This window comes from Acinonyx jubatus, chromosome A3 (assembly GCF_027475565.1).
Source record: "Acinonyx jubatus isolate Ajub_Pintada_27869175 chromosome A3, VMU_Ajub_asm_v1.0, whole genome shotgun sequence".
NCBI classification, from domain to species: domain Eukaryota; kingdom Metazoa; phylum Chordata; class Mammalia; order Carnivora; family Felidae; genus Acinonyx; species Acinonyx jubatus.
The window spans coordinates 65,439,016-65,464,659 of record NC_069388.1 but is presented as its reverse complement, the minus strand read 5'-3'; the positions used below and the strand labels follow the sequence as shown (position 1 = coordinate 65,464,659).

General features: G+C 47.0%; 1 protein-coding gene across 1 annotated transcript; it reads left to right on the top strand.

The window, feature by feature from the left end:
• Positions 1-990: 990 nt before the first annotated feature.
• Positions 991-25,313, top strand: LOC106977195 (uncharacterized). The gene is made up of 4 exons (XM_053201383.1): positions 991-1,123; positions 9,768-10,129; positions 16,363-16,510; positions 21,781-25,313. Exons 1-4 carry the CDS (start codon positions 991-993, stop codon positions 21,873-21,875), a joined length of 738 nt encoding a protein of 245 aa, XP_053057358.1. The 3' UTR covers positions 21,876-25,313.
• Positions 25,314-25,644: the final 331 nt, after the last annotated feature.

Sequence of the window (25,644 nt, the reverse complement as noted above, 5' to 3'; positions counted from 1 at the left end):
CTTTGGGATGCCTGTGTCTGGTCCTGAATTAGGGAACTTCAGAGTCGTGGGCTAGTCATAAGAGAGTTCTGGGTTTAGCTCTGCTTCTGTCCTCAGCCCACCTGGTGAACTGGAGCAGGCCTCTCAGCTTCTCTGAGCCCCAGTTTAATCATTTGCCTCACAGGTGGCAAGACCTGTCCTGCCCTTCTCACAGGCTTGTGGGGACGACTGGCTGGGATAATGAAGGTGAAAGTGGGGTAGGTACGTATGGGATTATTACTTTTATCAGGTATAAGTGAATAGGTACATGACAAGCACCACAGTGCAGTGGCCTGCTGTGTGTCACTGAGTTTGGTCATCCAGTCAAAATGGGTGCTCGTCAGTACCCTCCACCAGCCACAGTAATGGCTCTAAGTCACAGGCCATCTGGCAGGGCTGGGGCCAGATTTCATGGGGTTTGAACAGATACAGTTTGGGGATACTCTCCTTAAGGAAAAGAAAGTGAACATAGGGCTTGAGCTCTCCAAGACTTTGGAAGGGGTTCATGCAGGTGGGGGACCCTGAAGCTTCCTTAGCTTCAAGATAATTCTGCCCTCTGGCTTCTGGTCTTGATGCAAGTCTGAGATCTGAGCATCTTTGGAAGCAGGCCAAGATTCAACCACTTTTCCTCCATTGCATTTTCTGGACTGAAAACTTCAGTAGCCTTTCCAGATGCTGAAGCTAAATTCTACTGTGAAATACTCTAGCAGCTCCTACCTGGCTGTTCCCTGGTTCACTCAGGGATGGCTCTTCCTATGGTCATGATCTCTACCCCCAGAGATCCTTGCCAGGCCTCAAGCACTCATTTCACAGGTGAAGAAAATGTGGCCAAGAGATGGGCAGTGTTTCATCTGAGGTCACACAGCCTTTTAACGGCAGAGCCGAAAGAGGAAACTGGAGCCCTTATGGCCCATTTAGATTATCTTTTTACCATGTCCCCTTGTACTCTTGACTGTCACTTAATTGTCCATCATGAGTCTGCTGTCAGTGAACCAATCTGGTAGTCATTTACGATTCCAACTGGGGAGAACCTTTGATTTGGCCAGCGTGGACTCTTGCAGCCTCATCCTGGCTCTCCCCAGGGGTCTGGCTGTACTGACAAAAGGTCAGCCCCAAACATCTCCTTCCCCCCCAAGACTTGCCCATAGGATTTGCACCTGACACACCATAGGAAGTACCCTAGCCCTGGCACCTGTCTTTTGGTATGGGCCCTGACCCATAGTTCCTGTATGTGCTTTCTACCTTTTCCTTAGAAACTGACCCTTTAGGTTGACCTTGCCTCTGATTTTGACCTTTGGTTGCTTCTAGCTCACAGACCTCCAGCAAGCAACAGCTCCAACGACACAAGCAAAAGGGGCAAAGCATGCCCTCTACCACCATGCTGCAGCCAGAGCACTGATTCAGCCCAAACAGAAATCCTAAAGGTCCACTCAGGACCCTTACACTGGGGTCCATTGGTCCACTGAAGTGGGGGAGAGTATGTATCTGTGTGTGTAAGGAGCCCACTGTTCCCTGGGCAGGCTCAGCTCTGACTCAGTCTATCCCAATGACCCTTAGACTGTAGGAGAGTCAGGGGCCTCAAGCCACACTTGTCTCTCTGGGCCTAGGGCTGACACTCAGACAGTAATGAACAGCTTCAGTTGTACTAGTGGTTAAAGTACTGAAGTACCTCCATACCAGTGGGAAAATGGCTGTAGCTCCATGTCCCCTGAGGACCCTCTGCCAATCCAGACCCCCAAGCCCCTCTGCCACATTTCCCAGGACCTTCTCAGGATCCACAAAATACAAGGTTGTCCCTTGGCCTAGTATGAGGTCTCCAGGACCATGCCCTAGTTCTAAGTCCCATGTCTGTCCTGATGTGGGAGTATGGCCAAACTGATTCAATATTCTGAATATCATACCCTCATGAGCTGACCCTGAGCCCACTCTTCTGCTATTAAATGGGCCTCCTGAAGCCTGATTTCTAACATGAGGTTCCAGCTCCAGCTTCACTCCTGTCCCTGGTAGTGTGTGCCTGTTGACACCTTGCTCCAAGGACAGGGATCTAGACAGTCTTCTCAGGAAGGACTTTTGCAGCCCAGCCTGGTGCCGCCTGGGACCCTGCTATCAGACAGATTGGTCTGGAGCTGACTGCTGAGGGACCCCAGGTCTCTGGAACCATGCTGAAGACCCCCACCTGAGCTTTGCTACATTTCTGACACTCTGGGTTCTACAGAGCCTCTGCCCCATAGGTGGTTCCAGTTCAGATCCCAGGCCTTCCCAGCCTGCCCTGTTTAACTGAACTGTGCCTGACAGTGCAGTCAGACAGGTCAGGGAGGGATGAAGAGGGGCAAAGTGTGCCCTCCACCACCTTTAAATGCCCCCACCCCCACACAAATACACAAAGGCAGCCAACCAACCCCCTTCCTGTACTTTCCATTTTCACTGATGTGCACACTCAGCCTGTACTCTCGGGGCTATGTATGTCCCTTCCTTCCTGATGCCTATTCCCCGGGGTCTGGATCCCAGCCAGTAGCCAGGCAAAAGAGCATCTGACAGACTGTGGCTGAATGTGTTGTTCCTGAAATCTACCTATTCCCCTCCTCCCTCCTCCCTTTGGGTTGTAAATGAGGCCTGAAGAGAGAAACGGAGACTTGGAGAACTAGTGGTGTACTTGAGGCATGAGTGTTGAAGATATTTAGGAGGTAGTTCTCACCTCTGAAGTCCATAAATCACACCATTCAGAGAACTGGCTGTTCTGCCCAGGTATAGAAATAGGCTTATCTGAGACCAGAGAGTAAAAAGAGGGAGATAGAGAGAGAGAGAGAGAACATTTTTTCAGTACATAACCTGAGCAAGACATTTATCTAAGCATTTTGCAACCATTTTCTCATTTTTTTTTCTCCAGGAGACAGACTGCCACAGAGTTTCAGATGTGTGAGGCACCCCAGGCAGAGCTATCTAAGCCAGCATTCCTTTCAGCCTTCCTCCCTGGTGAGAATGTTCTGATTTCATTTGGGATGGCAATGTACCCAGAGGAAAGTTTACGTCTCCCAGACTGCTCTGTGACTAAGACCTGGCCAACAAGATTTAAGTGGAAGTGTTCAGGATTTAGGCTCCTTCATAGGAATGGCATTCTTCTTTTTTTAATGTTTATTTATTTATTTTGAGAGAGAGAGAGAGAGCACGTTCTCAAAAGTGGGGGAAGCACAGAGAGAGAGGGAGAGAGAGGATTCCAAGAAGGCTCCACACTATCAGCACAGAGCCCAATGCAGGGCTCAATCTCATGAACCATGAGATCATGACCTGAGTTGATATCAAGAGTCGGACGCTTAACCAACTAAGCCACCCAGGCGCGCCCCAGGAGTAGCATTCTTTTATCCCTCCCCATTCCCCTCTTGCTGCTTGGAATTCACAAGTGTTATTGGCTGGAGTTCCATCAGTCATAGTGGACCTAGAATGGAAGCCAGGCATGGCAGAAGAGAAAGACAGAAGGAGCCTGGATCCCCATGGAGCCATCACAACAGCTGAGAATAGCCAACATATGGACTTCTTTTATGTGAAACAATAAGAACTTGTGTATTTAAGCTATTGCAGTTTCTATTTGTTGAAGCTGAACAAAATTCCTAGGCAGGAAAAGTAGATATCCACATGCAAAAGAATGAACTGGACCCTTACCTACATCATATATGAAAGTTAAATCAAAATGAATCAAATGTTAACATAAGAGCTATAACTATAAAAGTCTTAGAAGAAAACATAAATGGAGACTTCATGACATTGGACTTGGCAGTGCCTACTGGGCTATGACACTATAGGTATAGGCAACAAAAGAAAAGTAAACAAATTAGACTTCACCAAAATTAAAAACTACCAACTATCAACTGAGGACAAAACAACCCACAGAATGGGAGAAAATATTTGCAAATAACCTATCTGCTACGGATTAACATCAAGAGTATACAGAACTCCTAAAACTCAATAGCAAAAACCAAACAACACAATTCAAAAATGGGCAAAGGACCTGAACAGGCATTTCTCCAATGAAGAAATGGCCAATAAGCACATAGAAAGGTGTTCAACATCGTTAATCACAAGGGAAATGAAAATGAAAATCACAATGAGATATCACTTCACACCCATTAAGATGGCTGCTTTCAGAAAAACAGAAAACAAGTGTTGGTATGGATATGGAGAAAATGGAACTTTTGTGCATTGGCAAATAATATGGTACCAGGAAAACTGGATAACCGCATGCAAAAAGACATTAACAAAACAAAAAATTAAGCATACATTTGATTCCATAATTCCACTTTTGGCTGTATATACAAAAGAACTGAAAGCAGGACTGGCAGACATATTTGTACAAGCCATGTTCATAGCAGCATTATTCACAATAGCCAAAAGGTAGAAACAACCCAAATTCCATCATTGGATGAATGGATAAACAATATTTGGCATATCCATACAATGGGATATTATTTAGCCTTACAAAGCAATGAAATTTGAACACATGCAACAACATGGTTGAACCTTGAAGACATTATGCTAAGTGAAATAAGCTAGACATAGAAGGACAGGTATTGTGTGATTCCACTCAGATGCAGCACCCAGAGTAGTCAAATTTGTTGATACAGCTGAGAGTGGTGGCTACCAGGGAGTTGGTGGTGGGGCAGGGGAGTAATGCATAGTTACTGTTTAAATGGCTACAGAGTTTCAACTTAGAAGGATCAAAAAGTTCTGGAGATGAATAGTGGTGATGGTTACACAACAATGTAAATATTTAAGGCCACTGAATTGTGCACTTAAAACTGATTAAAATGGCAAATTTTACTTTATATATATTTTGCCACAATAAAAATATTAAATTTAAGTAAATCAATAAATCAGGGAGTCCAAACCCCTTATTGACAGATGAACTGAAAACTTATTTGGTCTGAACCACGCAACTACTGGAACAGCTAAAAGAAACAAACCTGTCCTCCCCCACCTGCTCCTAAGTCCTGCCCCAAGGCCCTTTGGTGGAATGGGTTTCATCACCTGCCCTACCTCTGCATCCTAGAAACCCTTTTAATTCTTTGATTATCCATTTGGGGTTTCCACCTTGGGGCTGAACAGTTCTCCCTTCTGCAGGGGTGGGAATAAAAAGGGGTTGTGGGATGGCGGCTAAGATCCAGCCTGAGACCCTCTCTATAGGGAGGTAAAGTTCAGGACACCTGCTCCAAGTAGGTAAGTAAAGTAGCTGTTCTTTCCTTTGAGGGGATAAGGGATTTTGTAGGAACTTCACTGGTGGTTAAAAATCTCCTTGTTCTCCTCTACAGCTAGTTCTGAGATCAGAGGTCCTTCACCCTCATTCCCTGCCCCCAACATCCCTCTCTCCTCACACAGCTACCAGCTCCTGGGGCCTCTTGGGTATTTGGCTTCCTTGCTAGATTAGACATTCTCTGAAAGCAGGGATCACATCTTCTTTGTAAATGCTACTCTCCCTCGCCCCATCCCCAATTCTCCTCCAGCATCTGCCAAGCACGTATGTTACCCAGGGCCCAGCACTCAGTAGTTGCCAGAGAATTAGGTTGCTTCACGCTTACAAGCTTACATATCTTGCCAGAAGGTACATCTTGGAAACGTGCCTGATTGTTCTCTGGTAACTTTGGAGGTCCCAGAAGGCCAAATCTGGGACAGCTGGGAAGAACCTGGGTGGGGCCTGGGAGTGGACAACAGGTCAGTGCAGGGTCTGAGCCGTGGGCAATGAGCGCTTGCTACAGAGCCTGGGAGATGAGCTGGGAAACCCAATGAGCTGGTCTTGAAAGCTGTCCTCTTTCATAACGAAAGAGCCAAATGTCAAGGATAGGTTAGCAGAACTGACTCTAAAGAGGCCTGTGGTCACCTTCAGGCACAGGACTGCCTCCGTTGGTCTGGTCACATGTGGGTGGATTTCTCCAATTTTGCCCTGACTGTCCCTGTGTCCCCAAAGCCAGAAGATGATGGCAGGAGGAGGAGAATGAGGGTTTATGGAACGTGGACAAGCCCCACCAGCCACTACTTTGATCAGAGCCAGACAACCAATCTTTTTCTCCCCTTTCTGCCCTTGGACTGAGCCTCTGGGCCAGAATCAGCTTCCATTTTTAAACAGAATCAGTTTCCATTTTTAAATGTTTGGAGACTTGTAAAAATTACCCGGCTCCCACCTTTCTTTCCTTTACTCTTCCAAGGTCTTATCAAGAAAAACTGTGAAAGACTTTGAAATGGGCAAAGATCCCTGGCATCCTTTCAACAGAATGCCAGGCATCATCTAGACTGTTTCCTGGACTATAGGACCCTACCCAAGTTAGCTGATTCTACAGGGATCTGTGCCTTTTACTGGTGATGACATTGCATCTCTGTAGCAATAGAAGTTAACTTAGGCATGGCTGATGCTGAGACACGGATTCCTGTTCCAGGGATGCAAAGGAAGACGCCAGTTCTGCACCTCTCAGCAAATCCCCTCCTGCATCCCTGATGGCTATATATGTATCTACATTTTGGATTCTCCCATGAGCTGGCTATAACATCTTACTGTTTCCCTCATTAACTAATGAGTTAAATGAAGTTGAAGACGTGTGTTCATTTTACATTTGCATAAGAGTCATGATTTTACCTTTTAAGAAATTATCCTTGGGGCACCTGGGTGGCTTCGTTGGTTGAGTGTCTGACTTCAGCTCAGGTCATGATCTCACAGTTTGTGGGTTCAAGCCCTGCATGGGGCTCTCTGCTGTCAGCACAGAGCTTTGGATCTGACTCTGCTTTGGATCCTCTGTCCCTCTCTCTTTGCCCCTCCCCTGCTGGCACATTCTCTCTCAAAAATAAACATTTGAAAAAAAAAATGATCCTTGGGGCACCTGGGTGGCTCAGTAGGTTAAGCGTCCAACTCTTGCTTTCGGCTCAGGTCATGATCTCACTGTTGCGTGAGTTTGAGTCGCATCAGGCTCTGTGCTGACAGTGTGGAGCCTGCTTGGGATTCTCACTCTTCCTTTCTCTCTGCCCCTCTCCCACTCACATTGTCTCTGTCTCTCTCAAAAATAACTAAACTAAAAAAAATTATCCTTTAACAGTTTCAAATACCGCTTTGTGCTTGAGCTGAAAGAATAGAGAGAGGAAAGGAAAAAAAAGGAGGGCAAGGAAGTGGGCAGGGTGGAAGGAGGAGTGGGAAAAGAGAAAAAGGAAAGAAAGGATAAGCCAAGAGGAACAGGATCAAGGGCAGAGCTAGGCAGGAGAAGGAGGGGAGGGAAGAGTGACGTAACCAAGGAAGAAGCAAAAGAAAAGAATCTTCTTATCCTGCAAACACACAAATGCTCTCTGTCTTCTGGAAGGAAAAGCCTTTATTTTGAGTCAGCTGTGAGAGGCCTTCTCAGTCTCTCAGTCCGAGAGGGAAATTATTTTCTGCCTGTTGTTTCCCAGGTCACCAGTTATATTAAGCAAAGGTCCCTTGGTGGCTGCCATCTATAATTTTTCCACTCCCTACCCTTTTGAGTCAGATCGCAAAATAAGGACATTTTGAAACTTGGACTCTTGGTGATCAGAATGTGGAGAATGTGGTCCAGGACACTCTCAGGTCTCGTGGAGCTGGCCAGGGTCCTTGTTGAGAGTCCTGCTTAGATCAGCAACAGGAGGGCAAACAGAGCCGCCAGGTCACTCCCATGGGTGCTCAGACCCTTGCCTGGCCCACCGAGACCACACAGTTCTAGGCCTTCCCCAGGCAGCAGGCCATAGCTGCTTCCACAGTGCTTTGTCTGGGGTTAGATGCAGGCTCTTTGCCCTGAAATGCCTCCACTGGCCTGGCATGGATCAGAAATGTGGAGAGTCAATTGTCATCATTCTGAAAAGCCTCTTCATAATATGTCCTTCATCTATCTTTCCAAACTTATGTCCTGCCACACCTACCACACATCCTGCATGCCAGCCAGGCCAGTCTCCTTGCCACTCTCTGAACAAGTCAAATATTTTCATGCCTCTGTGTCTTTGCTCTTGTTGTTCTCTCTGCCTGGAATGCCTTTTCCCTTTCTCCTTTGCCTGGTGATGTCATACTCATGCTTTCCTCCTCTTTCCAGGCAGAGTGAATTATTTCTTCCCTTGAGTCTTCATGTGTACTTTATATACATCTGTACTTAGATACAGCACTCATCACTCTGGTTTGTAATTATTTGCCTGTCTGCCAGTCTGTTCTTCAAGGGCAAGAACCCAGGCTTATTCATGGGCTGCCCTGGTACTTGGCTCAGTACCAGGCCAGCACATTCATTCAGTCATTTCACAAATTTATTGAGGACTGATTACATGCCAGGCTGTTTTCTAGGTGCTGGATGGTGAACAAAACTGATAAAGTTCTCTGTTCTCATGGAGCTTACATTCTTGCTCAGGAGGCAGACAACATACAAATAAACAAATAAATGTCAAGTAGCAATAAGTGCTAGAAGAAAATCAAGGGGGCTAAGGGCACAGACAATGATGGAGGGTGTTATTTTAGCTAGTGTGGTCAGAGAAAGGCCCTCTTGAAAAGGTCACATTTAAATAGACACCTGAAGGAAGTGAGGGAGTGAGTCATGTTGGTATCTGGGAAATAGAATCCCAGACAGAGGGAACAGCAAGTGCAAAAGTCCTCAGATGGGAGCATGTTTGTGTGTTCAAGGACAGCAGCAAGGGCCAGAGGATGCCAGAGTAGTGAGTGATGGGAAAAGCTGTAAGACAGAGGCTCCAAGAAAGAAGTAGGGGGCCAGAACTTAGAGCCTTCAGGCCAATGTAGAAACTTCAGCTTTTACTCCAGGAGACATGGGGAGCCATTGCAGTCCTGTCCCAATGTACATACATACACGGCACACTCGTCTGCTTCAATCTGCTCCCCAGCTACACTAAATCTACTCAAGTCTTCTTTGAGGAGAGGAGAGATGAACTTATATTTTAGAGCATTCATGACCTTACATGACCTCTTGGCTACTCTCTGAAGTACAGACTGTTCAGGGTGGGTGCTCAAGAAGGTGACTGATAATGTGGGACTAGATGCAAGAGTGGCCTTGGAGGACAATGTGGGCTTGTCCTTGATTGGACAGTAAGTCTGAGCATCTGCTCCCTTTAATCTATGTTCTCCTCCTCCTTCTTCCCTAGACAAGTGTCCCCATTGATGAGGATTTTTCCGTGCCTGGGTACTGAATGAACTTGGAGAAACCAGGCAAAACTCATGAGAAATAAACAGAGACCCTGGCCTGCTAAACTGAGAGATACTAATCTTGCCTGTAAGGCTCACCCAACAAGTACCGGCTGACTTTGTGACTTGGAGGAGGAAGGCCCAATTCAGGAATTAATAAAAGGCAAAGCCTTTCACAACTCCAGCACGCCTGCAGTATGACTGTTGGCTCCCAATCACCTTCAGGAGGCCGCGGCAAAGGAGCTCTAATAAAAGCTTGTCTGAGAGAAGGAATGAGACTTTGACCACCTACTCCTTCCAGGCCCCTTCCCAGGCACATGTGAAATATCCTCACTGCTAAAATATCCAATGAAGGTTGAAGAGGTGCCCGCTCTACCCCTCCATGCTCTCTCTCTAATGGTGGAATTTCAGGCATCAGGGAAGGCGCTCGCGAAGGGATTTCCGGTAGCGCCTCTATTTTTATCACACACACACACACACACACACACACACACACACACACACACACACACACAGCATTTATTCCCACCTCCCTTCTCCCAGAGAGGAACGCGGACACTCGGGACGGGTAAAGAGAGGCCCAAACTGGCAGCAGGGTTCAAGGGCGTGCCCGCCTCCGGGCGGAATCGCGGCGCCCAGAGCAGTGGAGGTCGGCGTACGGCAGAGGGCGCAGAGGAACTGCTCCGTCTGCCCGGAGCCCAGGCTCCCCGGCCCTGGAGCACCCTCCTCCCACCCGGCCGCCTCCGCGCCCCACCGCCGAATCGCTGGCTCAGCCTCCGAGCGAGTGTGGGCACTGTCAGGAAGCACCGTCCCAGGCCACCCCGCAGCTATCATCTGCCCCCTTATCCGGCCGCAGCCCATTTTCCGGTCAACCTAGTCCCTGGTCTACAGGCAGTCCCGGACGCGCCACACCCTCCACAGGCCATCCCTCTCCTCCCGCAGTTCCTTCCTTTCCAGGTGTGGCCGGTGGGGGAGGGCGGTGGTCGGGGAGGGGCGTGGTCGGGAGAACTCGGGCTTGGGACCCGGACCGTGAGCGGTTTTGTAGAAAGAAGCTGCAGGTGAGAGGTCAGAGCTATTTCACCCTAGGCACTGGCCCTTGGCTCCCTGGCTCTTGAGTGAGGGCCTAGAGCGCAGGACCCCGGGAAAGGAAGGAAGGCATCTGCAATGTTCGCTCCTGCAGGGCCTGGCAGGTGACAGGGGACATCGATATTGATTGGCTGAATGAATGCATGGAATGGAATGAAAGAAATGGGAAGTGGTCTGAGACCTGGCTCTGGCCAGCCCCATGCTGGCACAATACCTCCCAGTAGAGGTTGCCACACTCACCTTTGTCCTTGCCTGTCTCTCCCCACCACCATCTTCCCACCTCCCAGCTTTCCTTTAGCTTCCTGCCACTGCTCAAAAGCTTTCCCTAGCTGTCTGATCCCAATCCCTTCCCCTAGCTTTCAGATCTCTGTACAGTCTTGCCCCAACCTACGTACACACGTGGCACACTCTTCTGCTTGAACCTGCTCTTCAGCTACACTAAATCTACACAAATCTGAATATAACTTGAATTGGCCTTCCTCTGGTGGAGCCCCCACCTCCTTTTCCCCCTATCAGCAACACCTGCTCCCTTGCCTCCAAATCCTTCTCTTCCGTCAAGGTCCAGCTTCAGATTCCATTCTTTTTCTTCAGGAAGCATTCCCTGACTTTTTCACTCCAGAGTAGGTTTTCTCAGCTCTGACCTCCTATAGCATACACCCCCTGGCACTTGATTGGTACCAGTTACCTATGATGCTTTATCATGTATGCTTACCTACCTATGTTTTCTCTCCCACTGCACTGTAAACATTTGAAAGTCAGGGTCCAAGTCTTATTTATCTTTGTAGCCCCTCCTTCAGTTTATCACACATTTATTGGGCATCTACTACATACCCAGTATAGAGTCTAGCATATATGCTCCCAAAGGAGTCTAGGACACAGTCCTCCATGATGACGTTGGGGATAAAGGAAGACAAAATGGGGCTTGAGGAAAAGTAGAGGGTGTGGCTCGGAAATGGAGCACTCGCTAGGAAAGTCCCAAATGACTTTCTTTGGTAGCATTCAGTATCCTGGATTAGGAAGCAGTCTCATTCTCTAAGGGAGTGTCTGCCCATTTATGGAGTCACTCACTCATCCATTCCCTCATTCATTCATTCATTCATTCATTTGATAAATATTTGTTGAGTCCTTACTTTATCCAGGTGACTCATAGGATTGGTCATACTGCAACCCCATAAGGGTTGGCTCTGTGTGTGTGTGTGGTAGGGAGCATTTGGTGTGAGTTGCTTCTTTGTCAGTTCCTGTTCAGAAGCATAAATCCCCACTGGAAATGGTTTTGGGAAATCCTAGATTTTCATGGAGGGGAGGAAGACCGTCAACCCTTCTTGAAGGTAAAGTGCCCAGACTTTGCCTTATAGTTCACTTTGGAACAGCTTACTCTACCAGACCATGTTCATTTCCAAGTCCTTTCCTTCTGTGATCATTCAAGGTTTTCCAAAGAGCCCTCTGAGGTTAGGTCCATTTGCCAGATGAAAAAGCTGAGGCTAGGAAAGTTAAGGTTTTCCCAAAGTCACTGAGCTACAGCAGGGCTGAGCCTACAGCAGGTCGTTCACATCTGGTCTCCTCAGCTTTATTGTAGGGGGCTTTGACCTAGACATCTTTGGGACCCTATATGCTACACTTTACACCCGGTATGTGTAGATGCTTAACACGCTCCATCTATAGGTACACCCAGGGCTACAGAGGAGACAATCAGAGGATATGAATCTCTGTCTCTCCACAATGAAGGAGGCAGGTCTCTGGAACAGGACATTTTAAATTTCAGATCAAAGTGGTGGCCCCCATTATATCTGGCCACTAACAACTCCCCAGGTCTCACTCAGAAATTTAATGGTAACTAATTACTGAATCCTAACTCCAAACTCTAATCTTAATGCCCCGATTCTAACCACTCCTTTAAATTATTAATTCCCTAATTCTAACCAGAATACATCACTCCACCCCTAAGGGCAACTCAGCACCTCCAAGATCCTGGCAGTCTGATGTTATCTTTAACATCCCTCATATAGTCCACAGAGGGCCAAAGCCTGCTGCTCTAGTATCGGTGAGTAAGAAGGTCCAAAATGAAGGTGCAAGCAGCCAGGGAGGGACTGGTAACACCATGAATTTGTTTTCGTTATGAAAGCAGCCAGTTTTTCTCCCCGGGTACCCAGGCCTTCATGTTGTCCCCAGGCCTTTCTGGAAGAGGGGGGAAAGAAATAGGGTGCTACTGGTTTTAGAAATATTTGAGAGAGGCCTAAAACCAGGCTAGGCTTAACAGAAGAGGTGAAGCATGAATGGAGGGATTCCAGCCATTCAACAACTATTATACTAACAATTGAATGTGCCAGAGCACCCTGGCAAGCTGTGATTCAGATACAGTTCCTGCCCTCAGGCAGATTGCTATTTAGAGGTAACTGATTTTTTGGAGCACTGGCCATGTGTTAGGTACCTGTGTTACCTACTTTTCCATGTCATATTTTGTTTAATTGCTACAACCTATGGAAAAGGAACTCTTATTCCATTTTATAGATGAAGGAACTGAGGCTCAGCGCTAGTAACGGGCAAAGCCAGAGACTTAAATGCTAAATCCTTTTCCTGCATTGCCTTTGGGAGGAGCAGGGGAGGGAAGCTTTCCAGTAACTCTGACATCTGTTCCTGAGTCAAGTCGCCTCCACTAGTCCCAGGCCGCAAGTGTGGAGTAAGGGGATTGGGCCAGATTCTCTCCAAGGCTCCGCCCACTCCTGCTATGCTGAGCCTATCAGATCGTAGGCTTTGGGGGCGGGGCCAGAGGCTGTTAGAATGGTAGCTTGCTGTCAGCCGTGGGTCAGATCCCAGGCTTCAGGAGTCCTCTGTTTTAGTTGTTGTCTTTTCCTTGGTGTCTGGCTCTACCCGTTTCCCTGTTGACCACCAGGATTCCAAGTCACTGGAGAATCATGGCCTACTCTTGCTTCCCATTAAAGTCAAAGTCAGACTAGTTTTGTCCCCAAAGCACCAAGCCCTGCCTTATAGGAAGCACCTCTACTTCCACTTTATGGTCACCATAAAATAATGTTATTTAGTTAATTGGTATTTCAGGCAACTACTTTGCCTGGCCTTGTAGAGAATGGCACCTGCCCTTAAGGTGTTTACAACGTGGTTGTATAAAAAAAATGAACTAATAAATAAGAGTACTGTAATAATAGATCACATTCGTAGAACACTAACTGCATGCCAGGTGCTGTAGCTTTTAATAAAGAGTAGCTCATTTAATGCATAGCAACACATCACAGTAACTTTTCCCCTGAAACATATAACAGGGGTGGGGAGAGCTAGGGGAATGGCATCAGAAGAACTTACATTCAAGTGTAAATCCTGCCCAGTGCTAGCTGAATGATGCTTGGAAGTTACTTAACTTCCAAGTAACTTCCAGAAAACTGAAGTCTGAACTTCAGTTTTCATATCTGCTGAATGGTAGTGTTTTATACCCTATTGGTAAAGAGCTATTTTTGAGGGTTAAGTGGAATAATACTTATGAAATACTTAGCATGGTGTTTAGGACAGAGTAAGTGCTTAGGTGTTTATTCATTCGTTTTATAAATATTTGCTGAGTGCCAGGCACAGTTCTAGGCACTAACAATAAAAGAGTGAACAAAACACAAAGCCCACTTACTTGCTATGGCTTACTGAATCTTGGTTTCTTCTTTTCTACCTGTATATTTACATTCAGTTTCATGTTGATTAGCTCATTTTAAGTAGATATATTTACTTACTTCATCTTTGCATCATCTTGGTCAAATAGGGATAAAAGAGGATTAATTCCATGGGATGGATGGAGAAACAGAGGCCTAGAAAAATTAGATGATTTACACAATACATCTGTAACAAAAGCTTAATCACAGATTGGTCTCCTGTTTCTAGCATGCTCTCCTTTAGGAATTTTCTCTTTTAGCATTCCAGACAGACTTATATCTTTGGTGAGGGAGGAAGACGGGTGGTGGTGGCTGTGAGCTTTCCTCAGAAAGTACCTGCAGAGAGCTCACTGTTGGAGGTTCTAGCCCCTCCCACCCTCAGGCTCTATCTACTTGGGTGAAATAGAGTGCTGAGCATGATGGCATTAGGGCAGAGCCCTCCACCAGCACAGACAGATTGGTCCATTATGATAGAGAAGAACATATAGAGAAAGAGGTAAATGGTGTTGGAGCACCCTCCCCCCACCCCAGCCCACCTAGCACCTAGCCCACTTTGGTTCTTTTCTGCTGAGACTCCTCCCATCCCTTCTTCCAAACTCACTGAGTTGATGCATGAGGATCCAGCAGGATTCCTGTGCAGAGTAAGAAAAGCACTATGAGTTGATTGGGTGTACAGGATAAGTAGGTAAGAAAACTTGTGTTTAGTAAAGCTGGTTCTCAAATTTATTAATGTACAGTAAAACTTAGCCTAAGCAAAAGTCAAAAGAGTGGGCAAAGATGATATACAAGCTTCTTCATTCATGGAAGAGCTACTCAGGATTGCAACACATTGGCAGTAAGTCCAACAAAAGGGGACTCATTGAGTGAAACTGTGGCTTTCTCTACTCTGGAATGTTAGGTAGCCATGAACAATTTTACTACAAAATATATTTCCTGACCTGGGGCAATAACCATGATATATTTCTTTTTTTTAAGTTTATTTATTTTGGGGGGTTGGGGTAGGGACAGCAAGAGAGAGGGAGAGAGAATCCCAAGCAGGATCCAAACAGTCAGTGCAGAACCTGATTCGGGGCTTGAATCCACAAGCCACAAGATCATGACCTGAGCCAAAGCCAGACACTTAACTGATTGAGCCACCTAGATGCCCCATCATGATATATTTCTAAAAGGTAAAAAGCAGGCCAGAATATCAGGGAGATCCTCCAGGAAGAGGAGGCCAGGTCCAGCTCTCTTTGACACCAAAGAAAGCCTGGCCTGATTTATTTGTTTGTAGAGGCACGTCTCAACAACCTATAAGAAGTCCATCTTCTATAGAGGGTTTCAGAAATCAGTTTCAGATTCTCCTTCCTTCACCCTACCTTTTTATTTTGTAACCTTAATCCTTGATGTAACCTAAAGTCCAGTAGGAGAAAGATCACACGAAAATCATGTTATTTCCTCTCAGGCTCAGCCAGGGCGTTTGCACAAGCTGTTCCAACTGAAGGAGCTCATCACAGAGCACATATCCCCCTACACACACACACACACACACACACACACACACACACACACACACTGCCCCCAGATCTCAGCTCAGTCATCACTTCAATTCATCTGGGCCATCTTCCTTGCCTTGACTTCCCTAGCAGGTCCGTTTCCTCTCTGATACATCCTCACAGCACCATGTACTTCCTTCTCCTTTGTTTACATTTATTGTCATTATATGGTGAGTGTCCTCCATCTATGTTGTCTCCCTCTATGGCAACAAAGATGGTGGCCACGGATACTCTCCACCCTCTTTCCCACTCAGCATGATTCTTCCACAGGTTCTCAGCAGATGCTGGATGCATAGATAGATGAATGACAAAGAGATGGCAGGACAGATGAGGCTGCAGGATCTAACCAGCAGGAACAGAATGATTACAGCAGATGTCTCCAGGGCAGGATAGGCTAGCTCTATACTTAGAGGAGTAGGTGCAATTTCAGGGTCACTAGGACAGCCCTCCTGGACCTGCACTCCAGTGCCTGATATCCCTTTTACAAAAGGAGACAAAGCCTTTGTTCCTTACAGTGTATAGAGCTCAGGCATGAATCACACATTCCTGGAGAGGAGAGAAGTACTTGGTGGCTTACTTACATTCATACTAAGGGGTAAATGACTAATAGAGTCTTTCCTAAGAGCAAATTGTGATGGGACGTGGTGTATGCAGGAGGGGAGAGGAAGTTAGGGAGCTAGGCTAGGTCCCCAAATGGGGAAAGGACACAGAAAAAGGAGTCTTAGGGCCTGATGCCAACCTTGACCCACAGTGTCATTTTGCCTTTGCTGCACGCAGCCTGGTCCTACTGGGTATTAACAGCCTTTTTGGTAAATCGGGTTCTGCAAATATTTGACGTCTGGAAAACTTTCAACAAAGATGGCGTTCAGAAGGCTGGCTCGGAGGCCCCAGGATGACAACCTAATTATGTTCCTTTTAATAGCTCCTTCCCAAGTGCTCAGTCAGGGACATCTGCTCTGCCACGGTTGCACCTTCAGGGAGGAATATTTTTAACACTGTGATGCCACAAAAGGAAACTTCTGAAGGCTGGATGAAAATGGCCTCTGCATTCACAGTGCCTCAGGGCCCAGGTAGGTAGGGCCTAATGCTCTCCCCTTTCCCCACCTCCACCCCCTAAAACAGGGCCGGGCTCCTTTTCACAAGGAGAGGTGTTGGCTTACAAGGAAGTGGTTGTTATGTGTGTGTGCGTGTGTGTGTGTGTGTGTGTGTGTGTGTGTGTGTGTGTTTTAAATATTCCTTTTTCAGATTTCACAGAGGTACATTTGATGTGCCAGGCTGCCTCACCCAGCTTCCATATAAGTGGGGTGTCAAAAATAACAACCAAGAACACAGCAAATCCTTTGATGCCAGCCCTCCCTGCATGGTACTGGGCCCTGTCACTGCTTCTGCTAGTTAACTATTCTTACTCCACACCCCAGAAGAGGAGCCCCCTGCCCCAATACAGATGCTAGTTATGTCAGAGGAAGGAAAGGGGAGAAAAATAAGAAAGGGAAGGATTTCTGTGGTTTGTTTACTAGAAGACTAGCTTGCTAGAAAGGCCACAGGCTGACAGGCTAAAGATGATGTGTCTTAAGGGAGGGTTCCTGGGATCAATGAGTACAAGGAGAAAAGTGCAAGGAGCCCAAGAGATGATCTACTCTAAATTCTAGCCTCCTTTTCTTCAGACAAGTTACCTGAGGCCCAGAGAGGTAAACAGACTTGCTTAAGGAGTTAGCTTTGACGCTTGGGTTGGCTCTCCTGTTTTTAGTCCAGAGTTTATTTTGGTGAGAGCTGCTCTATCAGTTCACCAAATCACATTGGCAGACTCCTGATGGAAGTGTGGCCTCATTATCTAGGAAGGCAGTTCTCTTTGTCGGAGTAATACCGTGGAGCAAGGAGGAGAAATGGGTCGTCCTTCTGCCGGCCAGATCACCTGGTCTGCTCTGGACTAGACACTCATACGCCCATCAAGAAGGAGATGCTGGGCAGCTGAGCATTGTTCTGTGCTGTGTTTACGCTAATATTTTCAACCCACATTGAGATTCAAGCTCATCATAAAGGTGTTTATACTTACTTCAAGTCCCTTTCATGCTTCTAGTGAGGACAGAAGAAGCAGCATTTCCAGAAAAGCTCCAAGAAAGGGCAAGTGGAGTGCAGGGTAAAAGGTGCTGCTCTACTCCCTGAGCCAGAGATCTTCATTTCCCAGCTGAGTCCCAGGACATCTGGCTCAGTGCAGCCCTCTCATTACACACTGAACTTGTGTTGCCTCTTTTCTTCAGCTCTCACTTGACCATCATAGACTTCTCTGGTTCCCTCACCTTTCAACTTCAGCCTCTGTTGCTAACCAGTTGCCCATTCTTTGGGTCTTACTTACTCAAATTCTGGAGAGGGAATGTGATTGACTCAACTTCCCTTTGGCTCCAGATGTTCTCCCTTTGGGGTGCCAGTTTTTGGATGCACTGGTCTTGGGTCAGGGGGGAGCTTCAGCGCCAATCCTTGTGCACTCAGCATAAGAATGAGCCTGTCGCTTGCCCGAGGGAGCTCTGGGGCCTGGTGGGCATCCCACTGCCTGGCCTGAGCAGTATTCACCATGGTGGAGATGCAGTGTTGGAAAGACTGAGGGATCTCTATGGGGCGGCAAAGGCAAGACAAGACCTTGGTGATAAGGCCTAGCAGTGGCTCTTAAAACTGAAGAAACAAGTGCTCAACAGTCACCACGATGGAGAAAATCTAGGCGGTGTGTGGGGAGGGTTGGGGAAGAGCAGGTGCACAGTATGTAGTAAGGTTGGTGTGTATGGTGAACTTGCCTTATTCACAACCTTGACCAAGGCCTTGACACTTATAATCAAATACTGTGACTATGACTATGATTACTACTACCATCACTACCACTACTCCTTCTCCCACTCCTAGCTAACACATATTCCATGCCAGACACTGTTCTAAGCACCTTCCATCTGTTAACTCCTCTAATCCTTATAATGCCCTCTGAGTAAGTACCATTCCCATCTTACCTACGTAGAAACTAAGACTCAGAGAGATTATGTGGAGCCAAAGTTATACAGCTAATAAGTGGAAGAGCTGGGATTCCAACCTGAGAAGCATGTGTTTTTAATGGCTTTGCCATGCTGCCTCCCTGATAGAAGCAGGTGGCCAACTCCACTATGCTTTTTGAGAGGTACCATTTGGTCCTAAATACCCCAGAATGTTCCCTCAGTTCTATCATGCTTGCCCTCTCCCCTCTGGTTCAGAAATTCCTGCTCTTAGTCACTAATGTAGTGGAAGATATGGTAACCTCAGGAGAGCCCTTTGCCCTCTCCCATTAGACCTTTGGTCCTAAGCAGATGGGCAATAAGCATGGTGACTTCACTCTTAGGAGTTAGTTATCAAAGCCTGGTGGTTAAAGGAAGTGGCAAAAGTGGTGAAGAGATCCAGGGTTAACCTTGAACTCAGGCAAAGAAAGAAACCCATACATGGTGTATTGTACTGAGAAGCCTCAGGGAAGAAACCCTCCACCCCAATACCTATCATTCCATCATTATAGGTCTAGATCAGTGCTGACCCACAGAACTTGCTATGACAATGAAAATTTCCTATATTTGTGCTGTCCAATTTGGTAGCCCCTAGGCACATGTGGCTATTGAGCACTTGAAATTGGCTAGTATAACTGAAGAACTAATTATTTTATTTTATTTTATTTTATTTATTTATTAAAATTTTTTTTAATTAGTTTTCTTTATTTTTGAGAGGCAGAGAGAGACAGAGCATGAGTGGGGGAGGGGCAGAGAGAGAGGGGAACACAGAATCTGAAGCAGGTTCCAGGCTCTGAGCTGTCAGCACAGAGCCCCACGCAGGGCCTGAACTCACGAACCATGAGATCATGTCCTGAGCTGAAGTTGGATGCCTAACTGACTGAGCCACCCAGGCACCCCAATTTAGATCTACAGTTAAATGCCACATGTGGTTAGTGGCTATCATAATGGTCAGGGTGGTTCTTGAGGCCTCCTTGGGAATATACATCCTCTGGGAGGCTCAGACCTTAAGCATTTCTTTGCCAAAACTTTAGTTCAGGGAGTGCAAGCTAGGCATAAGGGTGTCAGGCCAATGCATTTCATTTGGCCAGTATGAGGCTTTGGAATCTTTAATTCAAATGTCTTCAGCCAAGCAGGCATCTCCAGCCTCCATTTCTCCTGGTTTTACTCCAGGGCCAAGTCACACATTTTGCCACCTCTGAAGGAGTTTAGCTGCGCCCAGCCTCGGTAAAAGCCTTCAATGATTCTCAACTTTATTTCATTTGCTCCTTACAGCAGCCCCAGGATAGAGGTAGAGTTGAGACTGTTATGCCCATTTTATGGGTAAGAGAACGAAGGTTCCCAGAAGCACCTGGAAGGGCCATTCTCCAAAGCCAGCTCCACCTTTCTTATCTCATTTGAATAGACACTGGAAGCCCGGCTTACATCTGGGGTGTTGACGTGGCCCTCGTGGAGGAACCTTGCCCTGCCCTAGCTGCTGGCACTCACAGCCTTCAGAATGCTTCTTCCCCAGCACTCCATTCTTGTTTTCATTCAAACATCACCTTGATTCATTTTTAATGCAAGCCAGCTGCTGTTCTAAGCCTTACTTAATATACCACTTCCACTGCCTGCCTGCCTGGAAACTTAGTTCTTCCAGAGTTGAGCACACTTGGGGTCTATCAGCAGATGCATCTGGGTGAACTGGAAGGAAAAGAATTCAACCTTCCAACTACCACCAGCCCAAGACTGCTCCCTAGGCCTTCTGTCTACATGGAACCTGATCTTAGTCCCATCCCAGTTTTCCATCGGCACTGCTTATCTACTGGATTCTGGAATTTAACACCTGCTTGACCCATGCCCTGTTTCTGAATGACTGCCTCTGCCTCTCTCAGCCACCTATCAGGGCTCCCACTCAAGTTTCCTGCCTCCCTGAGCAACCCCACACTGAACTCTGTCTGCCCCCTCGGTCTTTCCTACCGCTTACTTTCCCTTTCTCTGGTTGACTGCATGTTTATACTACTGTTTGATTATGGCTGAGGAAATAGACCTGCCTTCAATCAGGAGGTGCAGGTTATATGGCCTTGGGCAAGTACTTTGACCTCGTGGAATCTCCATTCCTAAAACTGGGATTTTTCAGGGGTTGTACCAGATTAGTGGTCCAGACTAGTTAGACCAGATTAGATTTTTTGAACTGTTTTCCCTAGGAGGGTTCCTCAGAGACTGCTTTGCTATATAGAAGCAGGGGACGGAGGGGAGCCAAGTGGATAGGAACTTCAGGATTTCTTCTATCCTCTCCAACCGGAGAACCCACTTTGATATGATTAATGGACCTGGGTTCTGAAATGCTGCACAGAGAGAGAAAGAGGGATTGAAAACTCCAGATTATCCATAATTAGATGATCCAAAAAACCTCTTACAGCTCTAACAAGGTAGAGGCAAAGTCTTTTCTCCCCAGTGAGTTATAGGCCCTTGCAGGCAGTTTGTGTGTAGACCACCCAATAGGAGCCCAATCAGTGCCTGTGCAATGAGGGAAGGAACATCGGACACTCTCTTGTTCTCTTCTGTGGTGTTCCATGTGTATCTCTTCTCAACAGCCAGATGGAAAGGCCTTACTTTTACACTTCTTGAGCATTCTCCAGAGAGCTTCTAGCACAGGGCCTGCAGTCTGACCTCAAACCCTTTCTCTAATTGAAAGATCAGGGCATGGCGGGGTGGGGTCCAAAACCCTGCGTGTGAGTCCCACCTCCTTTACGGCCTCCATGGTCTCTGACAGGGGACTTCAGGCCCTCTGAGCCTTAAATTTCTCAGCAAGGTAATACTGCTTATGATTTGTTTATTACTTTGAAGTCAGGCTTTATACCTAGACCCCTCCCTCTTGTCCTGAGGTATTGTGCTCTCCCCAGTGTGGGAGGGTGGAGGGATATATTAATTGTTTCTACAGAGTCCACTTGCCCAGGGTAGAAACCACAACTGAAAGGTTCAGAGTTGAGCTGTGAGAAGCAATAGCTTGCTAGTAAAACCCATACAGTAAGATGAGTCTTATAAAAATGACCACAGAGTGACAGAGGCCAGAAGAACTGTTTTAGAAGGGAGGGGAAAAAAAAGAGGTGGTTCATAGAGGGAAGCCATGGACCCTCTGGGCTGTGACCAGCCCACAGCACATGAAACAAAGCCATGGACCTGCTTGACCTCAGAGTCGTCTTCCCATCTCTTAAGAGCTTATGTCTACGGATTGTGACTGGTGTAGACCCAGCATGTCCTGGGGGACAAAATAATGAAGTCAGCAAGGTTTGTCCTCAATATTACTCCTTTGCTTTCTCTGTTCCCTCTCATTTTCCCATCTTCAGATGCCCAGAGCCTGTGGGACAAGGAAGAAGGAGAATCCAGGGACAAGAAAGAAAGAGTGTATTGGAGTAGCGCTCTCTCCTGGAGGTGGTGGTGACCGAATGTGAGGCCTCTCTCAGAGGGGGCTACATCTCCAGGGAATCTTGGAGAGAGGAATTCCCAAGCCAGAGGCCACGTGTGACCCGCAGATGTTTTTGATTTTGGTCAACATCATGGTAACCTCAAGAGTTTTGTAAGAAAAAAAAAAAAAGAAGATTTTACATAAAAATTTAGATTTCTGGCTTATTTTAGAAAATGGAAGAACTGAAAAGTACTGGCCGCACATGCCTACTAAGAACTGGTTGAGTTAAGTGTTATCGCCCCCTTTAAAAGAAACCTTTGTTCGCTGGTTTGCTGCAGGCCCTACCAGTCCTTATTGCTCCCTGTCATTATCTCTGGCCTCCTCCTTCCAGTTATGCCACTGCCTGGCTCCTGTAGCATCTGAGCTTGTGACCTTTGACTTCATCCAAAGAAATTACACAGTAATAGGAGCACAGAGAACCATGACGGCAATATTTCTGGGCAGAGGAGCATCTCCTTGTTCTTAACATCATTCCATTTGGGAGCCACCCTTCCTGGGAGAAGTGAATGCTGCTACACAGCCTTGTGTGGAGCATGTAGACTGCCAAAGGATTTGGAAAAAAGTTCATAAAGATCTGCCAGCTCCCTGCCCCCACAGCCTGCCCCCTCCAGCATCAGTAGTTGACCATTTCATCCTCATCACTAGTGAGTTCAGACCCTGATTGCTCATTCTCTGTGACCCAGGATAGAGTCACCTTTGTGCCTGAGCCCAGCCTGATCTTGCAGCCGGTCCCGTTATTAGGGCCCTTTGCTCTGTACCAGCTGATCACAGAGTCTGGGGCTGCCCCTCACCTGAGTGCCTGCCTTGGCTTCCTACCAGCCCTGCATTGCTCTGGGGACTAAGTTCTGCCCTGCCTTCCTAGGCAAGGTCCCTAGAACACCCGCTGCTGCCACCAGAGTCCTTGAGCTGCAGGAATTTCTTCCTTCTTCCACCTCTGCCTTTCCCAGAGGCTGACCTGCCCTAACCCCTTAGGATAGGCCTTATCCTGTTGTGTGCCCAGCCCTGTGCATGATGCTGCCAACACAGGTAAAATTTGTCCAGGGAGTGGGGTTTAGGTGGGATTTTGGCTCCCACTGGCCATCTTTGTGCAGCTTTTGTGCACAACTGCACAATGACTCTGAATAGGTTCCCTGGCTCCTGAGCCCAGCCATTGCTGTTTGGCCTCATCCTCCCACTGATCTGGCTTCCTTTCTGATACCTATCCTCCAGTTCCTCAGCATTTCCTCTCCCTCCTTGTCTCACATCTAAGCCTGGAGAAAAAAGTGATTAATATAATAATAATTTACATATTGAGATTTTGTCCGAGGCCGTGTACTAAGTGCTGCGCATGTATTATCATATTGGATTCTTACAACCACCATGCCATCCCCATTTGCTGGCTGAGAAAACTGAGGCACAGAGAGACTGAGGAATTTCTTCAAGGCCCAGCAAAAATGGGTGACAAAACCAGGATTCAAACCTACGTCTGTCTGTTGCCACAGCTTACGCTTTTAACCACTCAACTCTGTTTCCAAATCAAAGAAAGCTAGAAGGGAGGGAGGCTCAGAGAAACCAATAACTTGCCTAAGATCACACAGTTCAGTGGTGGAACTCGAATTCAAACTCAGGTAGGTATTCTGTCACCAAGTCCAGAGTCCCTTCACCTGTTGCTGGTACTCTTAGGCTGCCTCTTTCACTGTTCTGTTTGCTTCTCAGCTCCTGGTGTATGATGGGGCACAGGAGGTGCTCAGGAAACCCTTGCAAACCAAAGGACTTACCTCGCCTGACTTGATGTGCCTTGTTGGAGCTGTTCTCTCATGGACTCCGAATTGCTTTGATATCAGCCAGGATGGCCTTGCCCACGGACATGTTTGCTCTTAGCTCAGACCTGGAGGGCCTGGAATTCCACCATAGAATGTAGTTTTCCTAGAAGGGGGACAGAAGACTATAAGGAATTGAATTTAAAGTCCTAATATTTCAGGATCCATGAGTTTTTCCAAAAGTTTTCTAAGAGAATGTGGGGAGTATGAGAAAGTAAAGTTCTGATTGAGAGTAGGTTGGGAGAGGACAGTGGGACAAATCTGGCACAGCAGGGTATGAAGACAAATTCTACTTAAAGTGGTTTTCCAGAAATCAGAGCCTCTTGATCCTCCTTCCTTGAACTCTGTATCTCTGGGTTTGACCTTGTCTTTGGGCCCTACAGTCCCCCGGTCCAGGTCCTTTTTCCCAGCTGGGGAGGTTAGCTCAGATACCCCTGGGGAGAACTTGGGGACAGGCAGGGCCCTAGTATAGAGTCAGCAGAAATGCCAGCTTCACAAAGCAAAGCTTCACACCTGTCCCCTTCCAGCAGTCCTATGCCTGGCCATCGCCCCTGGAAATAGTCCTGCCAAGCAACTTGGCATGTTAGTAGCTCTAATGGACAGTAAACTTTGTGCAAGCTTGTAAGAGCTTTGGATTCCCAGGCTCCCTGGTGAAAACAGGTTTCTTAGAGGCCCATATCAGACTTAGTTTCTGGCAGCATGGTTGGGATTAAGGACTTTCCAGAACCTTCACTCAATTCAATTTAAATGAGCAAGGATTTACTTAGCCTCTCTGAGTGCCAGCACAGTTTCTGGAGACCAGTGTAGGAGATTCCACTAACTCTTCTATTCCAATCCTTTTTTACATCTGCTAGTAGCTCAATTTTTTTCCTTCTTTTTTTTAACTTTTCTTTCTTTTTTTTTTTTTTAAATTTTTACAGTTTGTATTTATTTATTTTGAGAAAGAGAGAGAGAGAGAGAGAGAGAGCAAGAGTGTGCAGGCAGGGGAAGGGCAGAGAGGGGTCGGGGGGAGAGAGAGAATCCCAAGCAAGCTCTGTGCTGTCAGTCCAATCCCATGAACCCAGAGATCATGACCTGAACCAAAACCAAGAGTCAGATGCTTAATCGATGGAGCCACCCAGGTGCCCTAGTAGCTGAATTTTCTTAAAGCCAGCATTTCATGTTTCAAGGCTTTGGAGTAAGACAGACATGGGTTTAAATTCCTCTGCCACTCACTAACTGCATGACACCCACCAACACTGAGCTTTAGTTTCTCCATCTGTAAAACATCAAGCTCATAGGGCTGTACATGAGAATTAAATGAGATTGTGCATGAGCTTAGACCAGGGCCCATCACCCGGAAGGCCGTGATCAGTCAATGGTAGCAACCAAACCAATAAGCAAATAAAACTATAAAGCCTCCCTGCTCTTATCAAACATCCCTTTGCTCAGACACCTCCCATAATTTTCTACCACACATAGGACAAAGTCCTACCTTCTTTACCTGGCACTCAAGGCCTTCCACATAGAGCCACATTTCAAGTGCTTACTAACTGCATGTGGCTTATGGCTGCCATGCTGGACAGCACAGAATAGAACATCTGATGGTTGCAGAATGTCTACTGGGAAGCCCTGTTGTAGCTGGTAGTATAACTGGGTGGGGGGTGGGGAGCAGAGAGTGTGGGGAGGGGCAGGGTGAATGTTTCTATCCTGGTATCTGTTTATTTTATAGGGAACCTGAGCCTGTGGCCTCTCAGGTGTCGGTTCTGATTCCTGATGAAAGGATCTGAGGTGAGGGCCATAGTGTCCTGCTGTCCTGGCCTCTAGCCAGGTTTTCCAGTTGTTTCTAGGTCTCAGCCTCAGCTGGACTGGGCTGAGAGCGTCCATCTCATGGGCTGGGGAGCCATCCAGTCCCTCCTGGGCCCTCTGTTTTCTACCTGCCCAGCTTGTACCTTCTTTCCTTCCTC